Source organism: Heterocephalus glaber, unplaced genomic scaffold, assembly GCF_053883595.1.
Source record: "Heterocephalus glaber isolate CG9 unplaced genomic scaffold, H.glaber_assembly_v1.0 deba00001610, whole genome shotgun sequence".
NCBI classification, from domain to species: domain Eukaryota; kingdom Metazoa; phylum Chordata; class Mammalia; order Rodentia; family Bathyergidae; genus Heterocephalus; species Heterocephalus glaber.
This window is the reverse complement of record NW_028258381.1, coordinates 13,276,812-13,297,046: the sequence shown is the minus strand read 5'-3', so window position 1 is coordinate 13,297,046 and position 20,235 is coordinate 13,276,812. Positions and strand designations below refer to the sequence as shown.

The 20,235-nt window shown below is 57.5% G+C and overlaps 1 protein-coding gene across 1 annotated transcript in view; it reads right to left on the bottom strand.

The window, feature by feature from the left end:
* Positions 1–19,175, bottom strand: part of Pkd1l1 (polycystin 1 like 1, transient receptor potential channel interacting) — a 75,081-nt gene extending 55,906 nt beyond the window's left edge. Inside the window, 16 exon segments of the mRNA XM_087196528.1 lie at positions 1,278–1,356; positions 1,608–1,948; positions 2,014–2,348; positions 4,286–4,600; positions 4,851–5,072; positions 6,673–6,854; positions 9,309–9,515; positions 10,165–10,297; positions 12,328–12,567; positions 13,136–13,304; positions 13,420–13,539; positions 14,057–14,227; positions 17,197–17,618; positions 17,893–18,054; positions 18,763–18,977; positions 19,116–19,175. Coding sequence (XP_087052654.1) covers positions 1,278–1,356; positions 1,608–1,948; positions 2,014–2,348; positions 4,286–4,600; positions 4,851–5,072; positions 6,673–6,854; positions 9,309–9,515; positions 10,165–10,297; positions 12,328–12,567; positions 13,136–13,304; positions 13,420–13,539; positions 14,057–14,227; positions 17,197–17,618; positions 17,893–18,054; positions 18,763–18,977; positions 19,116–19,175 — 3,373 coding nt within the window.
* Between the last annotated feature and the right edge of the window lie 1,060 nt (positions 19,176–20,235).

The window sequence follows — 20,235 nt, the reverse complement described above, 5'->3', positions numbered from 1 at the left end:
ATCTAGGTCCAGATCTGAGTGGTGGATCACAGAGTCCTTGTGACCTGGGAGTCCTTGCGATCATCCTATGGAGGGAGTCAGAAATGTGAGAGGAAGCCCAGTGAGTCTGGGGCTGCGTGTGCAGAAGGAGCGAGTGCCCTGCAGGGTCACCAGAGGGAGGGAGGGGAAGGGACGGGACAGGACAGGATGGGGTGGGGGTGAGGCTGAGAGGCGCAGGGGTTGTGGGAAGCCCCAGGGCCCCAGGGGACACTGAGGAGGGGACCCGTGGTCAGGAAGTGCTGGGCCACCCTTCGGGAAATGGTTGTGGGCAGAGACAGAGGCCAGACGAGGTCTGGGAGGGAAGTGACAGTGGGGTGGAGCCAGGTCAAGGCCAGCTGAAGACTTCGACTGAGGTCATGGAAGGGGACACAATGTTGCTGAAGTAGAGCAAATCCTGCAGGAGGAGCCACGTTAGGGAGACTCTAAGGGGGGGCCGCTCTTTCCCGCCCCATATGACCAACCCAGCTCGCCCCGGAGCAGACCGGCCCTGACGCAGATCTGTGTACTGCCAATTAGAAGGCTTTCCTGTGAATTACGAGGTTTTGATATCCTAAAAATAAACAAAAAATAGGAACAACAAGAAAATGCTTCTCTGGTGAAGGAGAGACCACCTCCCTTAGGTTGGCCTATTTTTAATTGGTGGTACTGGGGCTCAAAGCCAGGTCTTGCTCTAAGCTGCATACCCAGCCCTTCTCCGCATCATTTCTGAGACAGGCTTGCTAGGCTGCCAAGCTGCTCAGGCTGCGCCCAAACTTGCCACCCTCCTGCCTCAGCCTCCCAGAGTGCTGGGATTGCAGGCGTGCGCCACTCCCTGCTGAGCCAAGTTCTAAAGAGAGCGGTGGTCCAGCCAAGACCAGATCTTGAGGTGCCAACTCTGGTCCAGAGGCGGGGCCCTCTGACAGCCACACTGGGAGGTGATGACCCTCTGCTTAATCATCACAGGGCCAGCGCCACAGGGGCCGGAGCCCAGGGACTTGTCCCCTCAGCTCATCCGAGGCGCCTGCCGCCGCCCTGAGCCCTCCTGACTTCCCTGCGTGGTGGGCGGCCCCCGACCCCAGGACCTGGAGGGAATGGACTCAATGTCATCCTCCTGCCTGTGCCACGTGTCCTCCTGGCGCCCCTAGCATCCCGCAGCAGAGCGGGACAGCGGGGCCCAGGACGGACAGGAGGCGATGGGCTGGAGAGGCCCCCGAGCCCTAGGAGGCCAGCGAGCTCGGTCTGCACCGTCTGTGCCCCACCCGCCGTCCGGCTGTCTAGCCAGCCCACAGCTCTGTCACCAGGGAGAGGGGCTGACAGCTCAGCCCTTGCCTGTCTTCTCTGTGGACGGACAAGTCACCCATGGAGGCTGTTCCCCCGGGAGATGCGGCCCTGACCCTCCTGGCCCTCGCCAGCCCTCACGGACCCTCACGAGCCAGGCGCTGTGCACGACCCCGACACGGAGCTCTCCCCAGACCCTGTGCACGATTAGGCAGGCGCCGGGCCTTCTCGCAGGCAGGAGCGGGTGTGTGGGGCAGTGGGGCCATCGGAAGATGGGGGCTTCAGAGAGGGGAAACGGAGTGGGGAGAGACGTGAGAGGACATGGGGGCTGAGGCCACCGTGGGGCTTGGAGAACAGGTTACAGAAGGGAGGTGGGGAGCCCCGGCAGGCACGCGGCACAGGAGTCTGCATCTCCCTCTGACTCTGGGACTTCCAGGAAGAGCTGGGGGAGCTGGGTACAGGGGCCTGGGCAGAGGCACTGCAGAAGCGGGGTCACCTGGCTGTCGTCCTCCCGCCGGCTCTGCTTCTTGGATGTTGCCGTAATAGTCTTCGAAGTCTGCAGGAGACAGGATCGTGGGTCCCAGTGGAATCCACATGGCACGGAGGGCAGGGACGTGGCTCTGTCTCGTTCGGGGTCCCCGAGTGAGGTTTCAGTCCCAGCCCCCAGGGCTGCTCCATCCTGGGCCCAGTGAGAGGGATTCGTGTGGTGGCTCTCACCATCCAGGGCAGGGGGGGAGCTGGGCTGAGGCTGGCTTCTCGAAGAGGGGCTCATGGTTGGCGGGGCTCCCTCAGCCTGGGCCACAGGCTCTGGGCCCCGTGGCTGGTCCTCCACAGCCTCCCCTGGGGCCGTGGTGTCACTGGCAGCAGGAATCCAGCGGCCACTCGCTGAGGACCCCAGGACGGTGTGGTGCAGGGCTTCAGGTGGGGTCCCCCATGGGAGCGGTGTGGGTGTCCCAACCGGAAGCTCCTCACTGGGCTCCATGGCTGACAGGGCTGACTCTGGTGACTCCCAAAAGGCCCTGAGAGCTGCAACACCCAGCAGCTGCACAGTGCTGCAAAGGGGAACTGAGACACGTGGCGACACATTAGAGTCCCAGACACAGACAGGAAGCGCTCACTTTCTAAGTCCACAGTTTAAATAATAACACACTGTGCTGCAGCAGAGGCCTGGGGGATTTCAGACGGTAGCATGGGGCCAACAAACATTTGTGCGTGGGGAAGGGGTTCACAGCTGTTCCTCCTCGCCCCTGAATTGGCTCCCTGCAGGCTCCGAGAGCCCTCGGAGGGCGTGGTGGTGCACGCTGGTCATCCCAGCATTCAGGGAGGCTGAGGCAGGAAAATCTCAAGTTCCAGTCTCACCCGGGCAACTTAGCGAGACGCTGTCTCAAAATGAGAAAAAGAGCTGGGATGCAGCTCCGTGGTAGAGCGCGCCTGGGTCGGGTCTGCAATACCAAAGAGCCCAGCACGGTCACTCACGTGTGCCCCATAGGTGACTGGGGTACATGGAACTTCTACTCCTGGTTCCCGGCCTGAAAAGGACTCCCACAGCAGTTGTATTAGTCACTGTTAGAAATTTATGGCCAAGGGTCCAGAGCGGAGGAAGAACGAGGCAGGCAGGACACACTCAGGGCAGCTGTGATGCAGCCTCAGCAGCTTCACCGCGGCTATGTGTGCAACACTGGCCCTCTGCTCTTTGGTTGAGGAAAAGCAAGCATCTGGGACCTGGGCCTGGGGGCCTGGCCCGCAGGGCTCAGGTGGCTGCACTCACGGAATGGGGTGCACTCGGCCCCGAATGGGCACCTCCAGGTCACAGCCAGTGCAACACGACCACTGCCTCACTCTGACACTTTCTCCACAAGCGCTCGGGCCGGGCCTGTGGTGCCTGCCTGTAATCCCAGCACTTGGGAGGCTGAGGCAGGAGGGTCGCCATGAGATCCAGGCCAACCTGGGCTACACAGTGAGTTCAAGCCCAGCCAGAACTACATTGCAAGGTCTTGTCTCAAACAAATTTTTTTAATTATATAAAAAAAAACAAAACTCATTCCCCTCTAGGCAACTAGAATTTGCATTTTCTCTCTGAGAGGCCATCCTCGTTTGGGCTTGAATAAAGTGTCCTCACATTCGGTGCACCCCCACTGGACTTTGGGGCTGACAGGATCCCATCTTTCCCCAGGGAAGCTGGATCACAGAGGGAGCAGGGGTCAGAGCCAGGCCTGCCTGGGCCTGCTCGGGCACAGCTGCCAGGGCCAGGTGGAGAGACAAGGCAAGCCAGCTTCTACTCTGATCGCACCCCAGACCCCCTCTGGGACTCCAGGGTGCGGGATTTCTCTGTCCCCACCAGCAAGCAATCGGTTCCCAAGTCCATGCAATTCTCGCTCTGCCCTCCTGGAGGTGGCATCGGGTCCCCAGGGTGGGCTGGGTCCCTACTTCCGAAGCCAGTCACCAGCCCAGGTGGATTTGCTGCACCGCGGTGCCCTCAGCTACAATTCAGGGTTTGCAGGATCAATCGACCGATCGATCGATTGCCTCCAGAGGTCTGAGGCGTGTGCTGGGGACTCCCAGAGGGAAGCATGCAGACTCCCTGGCTTAAGACAAAGGCAGAGGAGCCGGCAGGGAGACGTGAGGATAGGGGGTGGAAGCATCTGCATTCCGGGGACCCTGGGTCCCCAAGATCTCCACACCCTGCCCTTTCAGGTCTTGCTGAAACCCGCAGGACAGAGGCCTGACTGGTGAGCTCACCTCCTCTCCGGAGTTGGCATGGGCGGGGATGCAGGTCTCCACCCTCCAGCTCTGCCTGTTTCTCCTTCCCAGCTCCCTGGGTGGCAGCTAAACTCATTAGCACACAGGAAGCCACCGCCACACTGAGGCCAGGAAGCTGGGGCACAGAGCACAAACGGTTCCAGTGCCAGGGCACACGTCTCTGCCCAGGAGGGTGACACCAGGCGCTTGTCATGGCTTTGACCCCTGGAGCTGCCTGGCTGAGCGTCACCGCAGCCTTCCCAGCACACAGGAGGAGGAGCAGCATGGGGCCCTCAACTCCCAGGCAATGTCACAGGTGTCCCCAGTGCACAGCATCTCAGCCGCTCGGGACGAGCCTGCACTGTCGGGGAGGCAGGGTGCAGCAAAGCTGGCAGCGTCTGTACCTTCAATGCTGCTCTTTTCTGTGGCGTTGACCCAGAAGAGCTCCCAGGAGTAAGAGAGGCTCAGTGTCTCCCCACAGTCATCACACACAGCGCGGAGAGAAAGCTCTTCGTTCCAGTTGACGTAAACGTCTTTAAAGCTGAGCCAGGAGATGTGCAGGAATCTGGAAGACAAATGGGTTTATTTTAGGACACGGTGAGGGGTCTCCGGCCGCATCCATTTGTGCTGGGCAGTGGCCTGGCTCTGTGAATTCAACAGCGATGGTACAGCGGACTGACGGGCACATGCCACGTGACCAAGGGCAGCACATAGGACACAGCCCGAGCTCCAGGTCAGCGAGGCCAGGCCACCATCACCCCGCCCGCCCGCACTGGGCCTGTGCCCAGCGCCTTCGGTGGCTGCCTGCACCATACCTGAAGCCTGGGTCCTGGCGAGTGGACAGGAACACCTGAGCCTCTGAAGAGTACTGGCCCCTGCTGGCCACCGTCAGCGTCAGGAGGAACTGGTCGCAGCATGTGCTGAGCCGCTCCACTGCGAAGGAGAAGATGGAGGCCCTGGTGTCCGGCTGGTTTGGGCCAGTGTCATCGAAGCAGGGCCTCCCAGGGGAGCGGGCCGCCGTGCAGGTCCAGTGGTAGCTGTTGGAGAAGCCGGGGTGGGGACAGGCAGGTGGGGGATGCTGCCCCGTTCCCCGATGCGTGATTTGGACACTTGGGTGACTGCCCTGCGCTGGCCCCGCCCGAGCCCCAAGGTGGCCCTGAAGCCGCTCCTCGGTCCGGCACAGGGCGGCCTCTCTGACCACACCTCTGTCCCCTCCCAGTCACACAGCCACATCCCCTGGGCCCTCCACCAGTGCCCTGTGTCACCCTGAAACCATTCTGCATCACAGATAGCAACAGCACAGCGGCCCAAATGAGGACGGAGGTGCATGTGGGGCGCCTGGGGGAGTGGCCCTCCTCCACCCGGCCTCCCCTCAGGCTGAGGAGTCCAGGTCCACACACAGGACATCCACACTCCCTGCAGGGCAGGAGCACAGTAGGGCAGCCCTGTCCCTGCCCCTCGAGGGTCCTGCTCCAGCGCCCATGGTCACATAACCTTTCCAAGCGGCTGTGGAGATGGTGCCAGGTGGGGAAGGGGAAGCTGAGGGAGGCTTGGGGGAAGCCCAGGAAGGGGTGCAGGGCACAGTGGACCAACACAGACAGGGGTGGGCCCCGGGGGGACCGGGGTGCCACCCTGTCCTCCAAACCCCAAGACCTTGCAAAAGGCAGCAGCTACACTCACATTCTGAATCACAGATGTGCAGAAGCTCTGGGGCTGAACTCAGTGCTGTGCTCTGAATCCTTTTTTTTTTTTTTGAGACAGACTCTCACTAAGTCACTATGTTGCCCCAGCTGGACTTGAACTTGGCAATCCTCCTGCCTCAGCCTCTAGGAGTGCTGGGATGACAGCGTGCCACCACACCCAGCCCCAAATCATGCTTCAAACACTCTCCAAAAAAGCTATTTACATTTTAGCCCCCCTTCCTAAATTACCTTATAATTTGATCCTAAATGAAACAGTGCAACTTATGAAAGCTGATGTGCAGGAGACTGTAATATTTATTATGCCCAAAGCAGGCTGTAAGAGTGAACCCCACAATTGGCTTGCTTTGAGAAATGAGGCTGGCCAAAGCCTATGTGCCGAGGTCAGAGTAACTCGCACCCAAAGTCCATTTCTGAACCTAAAGCCTTCTTAGTAGAAGGAAACGTTCTAATTAAAACCATATATTTTGTCTATTCTGTTCCTAATTTGAGAATGCTCTGTCTTGTCCTTTACAAGCCTTGTTTACATTAATTTCCATAGAAACCGCACGACTGCGCATCCTCTCATGCATTCCTGCCCTTGCATGTAGCTCCCCTTTACCCCAAATGATTGCCAGTAAGTCAGTGCCTGGGACTGGCCAGCGCCTTTGTGGGCTGTACTGGCATTGGTCGTCCTGGCCCCGGTTTCTCGATCTTAGTTCTGTCTTTCAGTTTCTTTCCTCAGGCCTGTGTTGTATCCTGGGCAGGAGACTGGAACCAACTGCAGGGGTCTCTGGTACTTTCACGTCTTTAACCTGCTCACGACAGGCCCATCACCCGTGTCTCACTCTGAACCATGGTGTGCATGCACGCAGCGCAGCCCCGTGGGAACGTGGTAAACTACGCTGGCAGAGTCCTGGAGCAGCTCCCACCCAGAGCTCCGCAGCTCAGGCCTCACCTGAGCACAGCCCCAGGGTGGTCGGGGTCAAAGGACTGTGTCCCCCTGAGGACGACGGGCTCCCGGGCAGCCCTGGGCACAAAGAGGTGGGTGCCCTCCGAGATGACGGCGACAGGCACCCGGGCAAGCACTTCCACACCCACGGAGTAGTTGCTGTGCACCATGGTGCCCTGGATCCGCACCTGAGGGACAAGGACAGCGTCACTCGGGGGGCCCCGCTCACCAGGCCTGTCCACGCTGCACTAGGAGGGGCTGCATGCGTTCTTGGTCCCAGCGAGCCGGGTGCAGGTGTCAGAATAAGTGACCACAGTCAGAGTCCCTCATAGTTCCCGGGCAGGAGAGCCCCGGGCGGCGCCTCGGATTTCAGTCCTCCAACCCCAGCAGTCCATTTCCCAGTCTTGGCGTCTCTTTGGATCCTTTTCTTTAACCCAATTCCTTCTAACACCTAAACATACCATGGACTCAAAGACATGTGCATGAAATTTAAGACAAATACTTTTAAATTTAGGAATCATGAAACACTTTGTAAATAAGGGATTCAATGTGGTCTTGATGCAGTTTGAAAAAATACAGTCTAGCACTTGTGCCAGGGACATGAGACTCAGTTTGGATTTTTTTTTCTTTTTCAAGTCCTGGAGCTTGGACCCAGGGCCTTTGCACTGAGCTGCATCCCCATCTACTGTTTAATATTTTCTCGTTGAGACAGGGTCTACCTACATGGCTAAGTTGCCCTCCTCCTGTGTCAGCCTCCCCGAGTGCTGGGGTTACAGGCGTGCACCACCACACCCGGCTGCCAGTCTGGGTTTTCCCCTTACAGAAGCACATGGCTCCCTGCTGGCCAGTGTCCTGGTTAGGACCAGAGGTGAAAGAATGACCGAAGGATCAAAACTCCACTCACACCAGGGTGAGGGTGTCGGGAATGTGCCAAAGGCGGTGGGCTAGGAGGCGCTCAGGCCTGGCCTGGACCCTCACTCCGCCAGGCTTATTAGCCACCCCCCTCCCTCTCTGCCTCCATGCCTACAGACTGGGGAAGCTGGCAGAGGGACGGGAACCCCGTGCCCACACTGGCAGCCCCTTTCCTCCTGACATCCAGGTCAGGAAGAGCCCTAAGGAATGGTGATGCTTAGCCGGGCACGGTGGTGCAGGCCTGTGATTCTACCACTCTGGGAGGCTGAGGCAGGAGGATGGCATGGTGGAGCCCAGCCTGGGCAACTGAGTGACACAGCAAGACCCTGTCTCAAATTAAAAATGAGTAAAGTGCCAGGGATGTAGGTCAGTGCAAAGGTCCTGGTACTGCAAAGAAAAAAACCCCGCTGATTAAACAATTCCTCTACTTTAAATTAATCTTAAATAAAATGAGTGGTGTGAATCCTTGTGGTGCTGTCCAGAGACACCCGACACCACACTCCTGTCCAGCCCTCTCCCTCCTCGTTCAAGATGGGAACCCGGCACAACTCCCCTACCCCATCAGGCCCTGGGTAGATGCAACTCTTTGACCCAGCAGGTGGACCAGAGCCACATATGCTAATGCTCCCAGGGCAGGGCTGTCTGCCTCCCCTCCCCTCCCCCAGATCCCTTCCCTCCCCCTCCCTCCCCTCCCCTCCCCGTTCCCCTACTCTCTCCTCCTGCACAAGGCAGGAGGTGCTGGGCTCTCCCTGGGAACAGGAGCGGCTTCCTGTCCGCCTCTCCTGCAGCCTCACAGCCTTGCTCCAATGTCTCTGGTCCTTAGCTGGGGCCCCAGGACACACACTGGTCCCCGCCACCCAAGACACCCTCTACACCCCTGCTTGGAGGGCCTGTGAGGTCACGGGGTGCAGTGAGGGCTCTGTCCACTCCCCCAGCACAGGTGCAGGGCCTGGCTGCTGTGGGTCCGGCCCCTTGGGAGCTGAGGTCTTGCTGTGGGTCACACGCACTGTCCTCCACGGTGGAGACACTGGGTCCCTGCCCTGGTCCCAGGCAACCCCTTGGCCGGCCTGTGGGGCCCGCTCAGGACCCCTCACCAACCACTGTCCCATATTTTCTGTGCCGGCAAACACAGTCTTTTTAGGGGCCCTCTTGAAGGTGACCTCCCTAGGGCCAGGGATTTAGCTCAGTGGCACCGCACCTGCCTTGCAAGTGCAAGGCCCTGAGTTCAATCCCCGGTACTAGGAAAAAAAAGTGATCTCCCTTTCCTAACCCACAAATTTCCACCATTTCCCAGCCAAGCTGCACTGGGCACCGACCGACAACCAAGACACCCGGGTCTGGGGTCACAGTGACCCCTCACATGTGCCCCTGGCCTCTGCTGGACGCCCCAGGCTGTTCTGGGGCCCACGACCCCAACACAGAGGCAAATCCTCAAGGGATGGACACCCAGCAGGGACCGGCAGAGGGCTTCCTCCAGGTGGGTGCTCACTGGAGCCACAGGATGGGTTTGGGACACTGACCAGTGTTGGCCCTGATCTGTTCCCTCGGGAGAACTGAAGGCTTCTCTTAAAAGCTGACTCCATGGGTGCTCGCGCGCGCGTGCACACTCTCTCTCTCTCACACTCACACACACACACACACACACACGCACACGCACACAGGCACACTCGCCCGGGCTGGTGGAAGCCCTGGTTCCTCGTGACCCCGGCCTGCCCGGTCCCCACGCTAACCTTGGCGGTGGCCGTGTACTCCCCACTGTCCAGCGCGTAGGCTGGCAGCATGAGGCTCTGTCTGTGGGTGTCGACGGCAGCAGGCAGGGCGACAGGGGACCCTTCAGTGTCTTCGAGGCTCCAGGTGTAAGCGAGGCCCCGGGAGATGTCACAGAGGACGGCAGCTTCAAACGTCACCCCCAGCCTCAGGGGCTGAGCCCGCCACACCTGGGGTGGACAGGGAGGACGTCACGTCAGGTGACAGGTGAGTCACCAAGTGTCTCCTCGACTGGCTGTGTTCTCCCGGGATGGGACCCCGGGCTGAACCTCCTGCAACCCCTCCACTTTCGGTCTGAGGGCCCCCAGGCCAGGAAGACAGCAGGGTCTCGTGGGGGACTCACCCACCCGCAGCATCACCATGTCTGACCTCTTCCCAGAAGGCCCCGTCCCAGGCCCAGGCACAGGCTCCGTCCTGTGGGCCACCCAAGCACCTTTGCCCCAGAAGAAAATGGTGCTTCCCACCCAGGACCGCAAAGAAACCAAGAAACTTTAGAAAGAAAAAAAAAGAAACAAAGAAAATAGCAATCTTTTTGTAACCTATAGTTGGCACTCAACAATGATGTGAAACTTTCCTTTCTCCTGAAAAACACTGCAGTTCTTGTGCCGCAAAAAAAAAACAAAAAAAAGGAAAGAAAAGAGGAACCCGAGCTCCTTAAAGGGAAGGTGCTGACACCAGAGCCGCAGCACAGTGAGTGAGCAAAGGCCTTGTCCACGCCACCGAGCCTCCCGCCCTGAGCAGGCCAGGCGCGGCTCCCAGGCTCCGACTCAGGCCACACAGCCCCGTCTGTCTTGCCTTCCCAATCCGGTCCCGTCCTACCTGGACCTTCCCAGGCCCCATGTTCTTCACAGGAGGCGGCTGGCAGGGCTGGTGCACAACGAAAAGCTGTTTCCTCAGGGAGGCAGAGCTGACGTTGTTGAAGGCCAGGACATGCACGGTGAACTCGCCCTCCCTGCACGGCAGCCACAGAGGGACTGGGGTCGCCCCATCAGGGGTCTTGTTCTGTGTTCATAACGTCTGAGATGTGTGTCTCTATGGTATTTGGTGGCAGCCAGCCCAGGGGCAGGGACAGAGGAGGCAAGGGCCACAGGAGATCTCAAGGGGCCACTGGCTGTCCCGTCAGTGGAGCAGCTGCCCGCCCCACAAGGCCAAGCCCAGATTGATGTCACCCACACCTGACAATACACCGGGGCCATAGGCACGGCTCGGGGCAGCCACAGCCCAGACACAGCCCAGCCACAAGGCCTCAATGGTTTCCTTTTGTGGGGGGCTCCTGACCCGCACCTGAGGCTCCCCAGAACCTGCTCAAGTCTCTGCTCCAGGGGCCGGGCGTCCCGACAACCCCAGGGGTTCAGCAGGCTCAGGAGAGCAGGGCAGCGCCCCGCCCGGCCCAAGCCCACCTGGAAGGTGGGGGCCCAGTGGCAGCCAAGCTGGCAGGCCCTCTTCTGCTAAGGAAATGTACGGACTTGGCAGGTGGCACAACATGGGCCGTCCTTCAGGACTTTGGGATTCGAGACACAGCTCCACAGGGAGGGAACGCTCTGGAGCTTCCAAGGACAGGAGGAGCACCTGCCATCTAGAGCTTCTGGAACAAAGGCAGGGACCTGCGAGAGCCCAGGGCAGACGCTAGAGCTGGCGCCCAACGTGCCCTGTGCTTTCCAGGCAGCCGGACGGGCTCCTGGAGCCCCTGGGAACAGGCGTCTGTGACAAGCCACCAGCCACCCTTTCTCAGTCCCTCTGCACCAGACTCGGCTTTCAACCAAGAAGTCCTGACCCTGGTGAGCCCTGGGCGTCACCGTGGAACCCGCCCCGGAGGGAGCTGCGTCCTCTGCAGCCCTGTGGTCTGGACACCTCACACAGGGCACCGGGCCATCCCAGGCTGAGCCCCTCTGTGCCCGGCCCTCACGACCTCGACACCTGGACACCACGGGAGGTCTCAGCCCGCTCAGGACCTGGGAGCCCTGAGCCCAGCAATGGGCCTGGCTGCCTGCACTGCCCGAGCTCCTGACCTGGAGATGTTTGAGTCTGGCTTCCCCCGGGCCGGCAACCCCTCGGGGCAAGGCTAAGGAGCTCTTGACAGAGCCAGCTGGGACGCTATATGGTGTCGCTGTCAGCCGCATGATGGCATTTTAGTCCCCAAGACTGTAACAGAGCAGAGCCATGCCCGTGTCTAGCGACGCCAGAGCTGCTGTACGGAGCAGTGCAATGCACGCCAGTGTAGACACAACCACTGGGACTCCAGCTGTGTAAAACTGTAGCACGCAGAGCCACGTACAGGACAAATACCTGAGGCCCCTAGCAAGCGACCGTGTCACTGTCTCTCCTCACTGTCATGCTCTCCTTTATCGGCCTCTGCTCCGACAACTTGCAAAGGGAAAGTTCACCGCGAGGCCGCCTGCCCGCTGCCACAGAGGCTCAGCCACCTGCCTGTCCATTCCGAGGGCATCCAGGGCCACAGCATACGGCTGCCCCACACCACCTGGCCACGGCGACAGATCGTGGGGTGCACTTCTCAGCGTGCACCCCGGTCTCCAAGGGATGTGTGACTGAGTCTCCATAATGCTCACAAAGCCAAATCAAAGACCAGCGCTCACTCTTCATTCTGACCTGAGCCCTGTGGCCCATCTGGGACCTCGCGCTCATCGCCCGCCTCGGTGGCCTCCCAGGCCTCTCACGGCCCCTGGGGACCCCTCCCTTTGGCTCACCTGGGCTGTGGTCTCTGCCACCAACTCCCTGTGACCCTGCCGCCTGCGGCCTCCCACACTGCACTCCCCCTTCACTCCAGTGTGAATGCCTGTGTGGGTCTCCGCTCCTGAAGCACAGGCCTCCCCACACCCGTGTCCCACCGTGGAGGAAGCCCCTGGGCGGGCACCACTCTCCTCCTGGCCTGTGCCCAGCTGCAAGGTCCCCGAGAGCCACAGCTCCAGCGTCCTGGCTAACATCTGTGCCACCCCCGGAGCTCCCCTGCCTCGCCTCGCTCACCTGCTGTAGATGTGGCTGGTGGAGCTGCTGCCCGGGTGGACGGTGCCGTCCCCAAAGTCCCACAGGAAGGCCACGTCGGTGCCAAAATTGATCCTGCACTCGAAGGCCACGCTGGTGTTCACCAGAGCCGTGGGGGCCGAGACAAGCCGATTGGCCCGGACCCGCCGCTGCACCCTGAGCACGTGGGGTGCAGAGACCACGCTGCCCATCGTGCCGGAAGCGGCCACTGTCACCCAGTACCTGGGACAGGAAGGACGTGTGTGGGACAGCACAGCTGCAGGGACCTCACCAGCCCAGCGAGGAGCAGGGTAGCAGGGGCAGATCCTAGGAACAGTCCCGTCCCCAGGGATTGTCACCTCCCTGGCCACAAGGGGCAGCGACGCTAAAGGGCTCCCACTTGCCCCTCGGTTCCTGCTCCTGGCAGGGGCGGCCCAGCATCCTCCTCCACAGGAGGAGGTGTCCTGTACCCCACAGCTGAGATGGCATGGATGGGAACCTGGGTGCCTGATTCCAGGGCCCCACTGAGGAGAAGCCAACCAGTCCCTCTTCCTTCAGGTCTTTTTTTTTTAATTCTAGAAAGGTCTCACTAAGACTCTTGTGATCGTCCTGCCTCAGCTTCCTAGGGTGCTGGGATTACAGGTGTGCACCACTGCGTCCCACACCTCTTGCTTGAATTCTTAAGCTTGAGCTCAATTCACAGAAGTGCCTGGTGGCACATGACAGTGAGCAGGAAGCCCTGGGCATCACCCGGGGCAGCAGGATCACCCTCCTCCCCTGGCCCTGCGTGGTGACGCCCTCGTCCACCGACCACTGGGGGGCGCCGAGCCGTCTCCTGATGCTTCTGGAAGTCGTCCTCACTGGGGGGCCGTCTCCAAAGTGCCAGGTGAACTCCAGGGCTGTGGTTTCCTTGGTGACAGCCACAAAGGTGATGTCTGCGTCTTCAGCAAACACAGTTCCATTTGTGTAGATGGACACGGCTTTGGGAGAGAGGGAAGAGCAGGCTGGTGCAGGCGAAGGGCGGGGTCCACCCAGCGTCTCAGCATGACACCCCACCTGCTCAGGGCCTGGGGCAGGAGCAGAGCAGAGACGTACGCTGCATCTGGTACCACACTGTCACGCTGTGCCAGGCCTGGCTGTGCCCCGCTCGGGCCCGAGAGAGGAAGGACACATTACAGGAAGCCAGCCAGGGGAAGCGGTGCGTCACCCCAGTGCCTGCAGCGAGAAAAGGCACAGCAAGACAAAGAAGCCTTAAAACCAGCTCGATTTGCACAGGCAACACGCCTCCATATTTAAAAACATATAGCAAAGTTAAAAAACTTTCCTGCTTTGAATACCAACACATTTCAAAGTGTGGAGCCCGGACTCTGAAAGCAGACAGGTTGGGAAAGGGGGGCTTTGCCCAGAATCCCCATTAAGATTCCTGTCAGTGCTTTTACCCAGTGGCGGACAGTCCATGCCTTTGCAATGCGTTCGCGGCTTTGCCAGGTGCAGAGCCCATCTTAGCCCCTTCACTAGGTGACAAATACACGAGGTCAGGACCTCATGTGCCTTCACCTCTGTGAGCTCAACACTGAGCGAGAACTTTTCTGCACGCAGGAGAAGACATGGTGCAAGTCGTGTGGAATTCAGGCTGTGGTAACCTGGATGCTGCTGCCGAGGCAGAGCGGGAGGCCGCCGGGCTGTGTATCCTGCTCAGGCCCCGTCACTCAGACTCGGACAGGGCCCTTACCTTTCTGCCCTGGGTGGGAGCCTGCAAAGGTGAGGACTTCATTCTGGTGGGTGCTGCTGGTGTTCATGAGCACAGACACGTGCCCATGGGTCACGGCCACATAGTAAGGCCCAAGCTCCACTTGCGGTCCCTGGTGCCCAAGAATAGCCGCTCGGAGTGCGTAGACGCCCTCTGGAACACAGAGAGAATGGGCATCATGAATTGTCAAAGAGCAGGATGGCCAGCTCCTTGGGTCGGCCACAGAAGGGTGGTGAGGCCAGGGGTTTCTCATCCCCAGCAGCAGCAAGCCCATTTCGTGGGTGCGCACAGGGCTGTGTGAGGCTTAATGAGCTGCTCCTCGATTCTGAAAACATAAAGGGCCTTTTTGTTTTGTTTTGTAAGTAAGGAGCACTGAATATTTTTCACCGGTGCCTGAGAATGATGGAGCCAGCTTTGTACAGTAGGAAATAAATATTCACAGGATGGAAATACATATTATTATCCCATAGCCAGGTGAGAAAGAGGGAGCGAGACAGAGAGAGAGAGAGAGACAGAGACAGAGACAGAGACAGAGGCAGAGGGAGGGAGGGAGGGAGAAAGGAAGGCACTTAGTAAGCAGCCAAATAGGATCTATCAAAGAGTGATTATGGCAGATCACAAAAATAAATGGCCTCAAAATCTCACCCTGTTTTCCCATCCACACAAAAGGACTTTCATGTGACTTTCTGGCTCAAAATAGTACAGAAAAAAATTGCTTATCATGCTACATTAGGAACAGAAATTACCAATAGACCCAGAACGCAGAAAAGACCATGAGTGGAAAGGTTCAAGTTCAGCATCCAGCTCAAAATGGAAAACAAGGAAAGTACAATAGTTACAAAGGCGGGAGAAGAAAATAAAGATCAAAGTGGGAATTAATAAACTAGGGAAAATATAGAATAAACACAACCGCAAATCAAAATAAGCTTTGAAAGAAATAATGTTCTTTAAAGAAATGAATGAAAATTCACTCAGCTTAATCAAAAAACAAGAGGAGAAAGAATAAAATAAAAAAGTAAAAGGAAATAATCAGATATTACTGAAAACTGAAGGATGATAAAGCCCTACTTTGTTGGCCTCTATACAAGTTAATTTGAAAACATGGATTAAAGAGATAATCTCTCTCTCTCTCTCTCTCTCTCTCTCTCTCTCTCTCTCTCTCTCTCTCTCTGAGATAGGGTCTCACTATGTAGTCCAGGGTAGTCTGGAAATCACAGTGATCCTCCTGCCTCAGCCTCCCAAGTGTTGGGATTAGAGGCATGCACCACCACGCCCACTGAGACAATGGTTTTCTAAATGCATAACCTAAAAGAAGTGACTCCAGGAGAAACAGATGTCACAGATGACAGAAGGGAAGTGACAGTGAGCTCCCCTCCTGGAGGGCTGAAAAGGAAATTCTTTAGAAGAAAATAATTATTTCTAATGCTGTTTAAACTCTTTCAGGACAAAAAATTTTAAAAACCACCACATAACAGTGATGCCAAAAATTCCAAACTGTTGCACCAAAGCCAGGGACTTGCAGAGAGGTCCCGTCTGTGAGTAGAGGAAAGTCATGAGCACAATGCTGGAACATTCAGTCCAGGGCCAGATTCAAAAGTACAGTAGCCAGGTGTGGTGGTACATGCCTGTAATCCCAGCATTCAAGAGGCTGAGGCAGGAGGATTGCCATGAGTTCCAGGCCAGCCTGGGCTACATAGCAAGACCCTGTCTCCAAAAACCAAATAAAAATAATGATGATGATGATGATGATGATGATGAAGATGATGATGAAGATGATGAAGATGAAGATGATGCAAATCAAGTGTTCCCTCCACCTAGGGACTCAACGCTGATTCTACATTAAGATGTTGGTTAATGCAGCTTGTGACGTGTATAGTGAAGAATAAGAAGAGCATAAGGCCAGTTCCACAGAGGCTGAGAATCTGATAAATTCAACAGCTCTTAATTTAAACAAAAAGGGGGCCTAAGTAAAAAAGGAAAAGATAAAAGCATTCTTACAGGATAAATTATATTTGCTGCAAATCTGGTATGTTTTGGTTTTGCAATACTGGGGATTGAATCCAGGACCTTTGTACTAAGCTACAAAGGCCTGCTGAGTCTGTAGTTGCCTGGGCTGGGCTCCTACTTTCAGTCCTCCTGCCTCAGCCTCTCGGAGTGCCGGGAACACAGGTGTGCGCCATCACACCCACTTCAATGTCAAGTTTAATGGAAAAATAATAGAAGGGTGTGAAGATGAATATGCCCACTGTCATCTGCTAGTCCCACTAGCAGTGTCAGGGAGTCCCGGCCAATGTAATTCACAAGAGAGGCTGCTAGGTCACCATTTGCAAACAATATATTTATGTAGCTGAGAAAAATACTAAAGGAATCTGAGAGGATAACGGTAAACAATGCAAGGACTCAGTAACATGGAGGGGTCTCAGAAAGAAAAGCAAATATCAACAGCTTTTCTAGATGTCAGTGAGGACCAATTTAAGATAAAATGGAAGAGGATATTCTATTTATAACAGCCCCGAATAAACTGTCATAAAAGAACTATGTAAGTCCCACGTGAAGAAAGTTAAAAATGTTTCTAAACACACAAGGCAAGACTGACAGGGCAGGGCACATCCTTCCGAAGGGAAGTTCCCAAATGTAAACACCCAGCAGCAATTAATTTATAAATCAAGCACAATTCAAATGAAATTCCCATGAGAAGAAAGCTTCAAATGTACTACACAGCTAAATGCACACAATGGAAGTACAAAAACACGACAAGATACCACGAGAGAACTGCTTATAAACCTTGGACAAGGGACACAGTTCTAACTATCAGGAAAGGCTCGGAACCCAGAAAGGAAAAGGTGAAAAAAATCAAAATTTCCACATGGAAAAAAAAAAAATCCATAAGCAAAACCAAAACACAAATTACAAACCGATAAAAAGATATTTGCAACTTATACTAAAAGACCCATTTTCTCAGCAGTGACAAGGGCCCAGCACAACGCCTCTTTCCTTGGTTAAAGGTGTGCACTGTTGTTCTTCCACGCCGCCCTCCTTCCCGCCCAGAACCTCCTGCCCCCAGGCCCCGCCTTCCTGCCCCCAGGCCCCGTCTTCCTGCCCGCCTTCCTGTGGCGCCGTACCTTTCCCGTACTGGTGGAAAGCAGTCACCTCGGTGGCCGCAGTCATGCTGCAGAGCCTGACTTCGGCCCCCACACTGTCCCCGAAATCCACCAGCAGGCGAAGAGCCGCTCGGGAAGCCAGGTGGACTCGGAATCCCAGAGCCGGAGCAGCCCGGGCATCCGTGTCTGGAGAGCAGCAGGCAGCGGGGTGCGCGGCATTGTCAGGGTCTCGAACGAGGACGGCCGCAGGAGGACACGGAGTCAGGCGGCAGGGCCTCTGGGGACCAGATGGGGACCCGGGCAGGCTGGGGGTGCGGGCGGTGCCAGGCAGGGGGCCCAGCGAGCTGTGGGGGCAGGCAGAGACTTCGGGGTTCAGGGTGTCTGACGGGGTCCCAGACGCGTCACCAGGAGGGACAGGGGTTGGAGTGAGCAGCCGGGCAGGGCTGCGGGAGAAGCAGAGTGAGAAACTGAGGGAAGGCATCCTCGTTGGCCCTCCATCTGAGCCCTGGCCAGCAGCACCAGCACCCGTGGGTGCCAGGACACCCGGGCCTGCTGAGTCAGAACCGCAGGCTGGGGCCGGCAGCCCGCGGGTGACTTGGGATCAGCAGAAATGCAGCTACAGAAATCAGAGCAAACACACATTTTTCCTCCACACTGAATGCGTGGATCTGAAAGACGGTGTCCGCTGCTCCCGTGAAAGGCTCTCATGGACCTTACTTGTCAAAAGCTGCTGCAAGGGAGGCACGGGGTTCTGGACAGTTAGCAGCGGGCAGCACGACTGTCACGGTTTGGACCAAGAATGTTTCAGAAGGCCTCCTGCACTTAGAGGTGGGCTCTTGGAAGGAGACAGGACCAGGCGGCTCGCAGCTGGAGCTGGGCCTGGGACGAAAAGGAGGCCCCTGGGGGCACGGCCCGAGGGTTCACCTCCCTCCTCCCATCTCTCTCTGCCTCCAGGGCTCCGTGATGTGAGCAGCTTCCCTACACTAGGCCATTTCTGCTTTGGCACTGGCAGACTATGGACAGAAACCGTGAGCCAACATACACCTCTCCCCCTTTAAGCCATGGGTGTCAGGTGTTTTGTCTCAGCAGTGAGGAAAGTGACTAAGATACTACCCCGGGGCAAGACTCCTCACACCAGAGCGCAAACCCTGGAGGAAGTGCAGGGGTCTCTGTGTCTTTGTTTTTCAGTACCAGGGACTGAGCCCAGGGCCTTCACACTTAGCTGCAGCTGCAGCTCTATGTTATTTCTTATCTGGAGACTAGGGCTCGCTCAGTTAGGAAGTGTCGCCAGGCTGGGCTTGAACTTGCAACCCTCTTGGTTTGGTCCCCTGAGTGCTGCAATTGCAGGAGAACACCACTAGGCCCAGCTAAGCTGAGGACTCTCATGGTCAAATCTCATCTCCCCGAGCCCCTCCCGTGCCAGGCTGTGCCCATCCCTGTGGACACAGAAGACGGCCTCCGTCGGCAGCACTGGCCAATCTGAAAACAGCAGGGCCTCGCGGCCTGGGGCGCTGACGACTCAGCCCGAGGTGGCGCTGTGACCTCCCAGCACTTGGGGCCGTGTCAGGTGAGAAGGGGTCACCCTACCTCCTGGGAACGGTGGGGAGACCAGAAGGCGGCCCCCCGAGGAGAGCTGGCTGGGTGGTGGCCTGCGGGGGCCCGGCGGCTCCGGTGGGGGCCCCTGAGGTGAGGACCCCCAGGAGTGGGGCCTTGGCGGGGTCCTCTGCAGAACGAAGCAGCTGTCTCCAGCCACAGCATGGAAACGTCCTCAGATTGTAGGGGCCCGTGGCCGAGGAGCCACCCTGGAACAGAGCAGCTCATGACGGGGCGGCTCTCATGGCCTCCGCCAGGGCCAGCGATGGCACCATGTTGACAGCAAGATCGTTTATGAAGTGTGATCAAAAATTTGGTGAATGCTGAAGTTGAAAGGTACAAATTACAGTAAAGGGCACGTCGCCAGGAATACCCTCAACGCTCCCCTTCACTTCCAGCACCCTCATTCCGTCGTCCTTGCCCCTTCCTGCAGCAGCTTTGGAGTCCCCTTTTCTGTCTTTGGTTGGGCTGTCCTGGCTGCCTCGATCTCCTGAACTGATTCAAAACATTTCCCTTTCATGGCCACTGGGACTCTGGGGAGGAGCCAGAAGTCGCACGGTGCTGGATCTGGTGGACAAGGTAGATGAGGGTGCAGCATCATGTTCTTATGAGCTGCCTTTCTGCTGGATGGTGCTTGGCAGCAGTGTTCAGTGTGTCTCTGATCACACGTCATACAGGCCCTCGGGAAAGAGGACTCCAGAGCTGCTGCAGAAAGCGCCAAGAACGGTAGGACGAGTGTTCAAAGTGAGGGGAAGGATTTTGAGGGGGATTCATGGCAACGGATGGTTTACTGCAATCAATTTTTTCAACTTTTAATTTAAACATCCATCACTCCTATATAGTTTCCAGCATCATCCCATCAAGTGAAAGGAGCACCTAGCTGGTACCCGCGGGGACTCCACACCAGGCGTACCCGATCAGGAGTGTCAGCATGGCTTATTGCCAAGAGTTCGTGGAGCTCCTCAGCTACGCTAAGAGCAATCAGGTGTGTGCTGTGATCGGCTATCATGAACCTGACGCTGAGGGACCACATTCTCACAGACAGCAGTGCTGGGATGATGTTTCTCTCCCCTGACTGCAGCGAGAAATTTCAGTTACGCCCTCAGAGGTCTGCAGAGCCCTGGGGACTGAGAAAGGTGAGCTCAGTGTCCCTCCCAGTGCCCCCGATGCTTCCCAGCAGCAGGCCCGACACCAACCTCGTGTGTCCCCGAGAATGGAGCTTCCGGTTCCCCAGGCGCCCACTGCTGCCAGCGACAGGAGCCGGGGCCACCGCTGCCCAGGACGGTCGTGATGGTAACAGATGTCTTGTGGGGGGCTCTGGAGAGCAGGGAAAGGCAGAGAGGCGGGGAGAACGGTGCTTCAGCCTTGCCTTGGTGCATCCAAGGGCCGGCGTGCAGTCTTGCTGGGGGAGCCTGCTGCAGACTGGCTCTAGCAGGTCCCGAAGTCTCCTGCCTCTGTGTGGCAGGG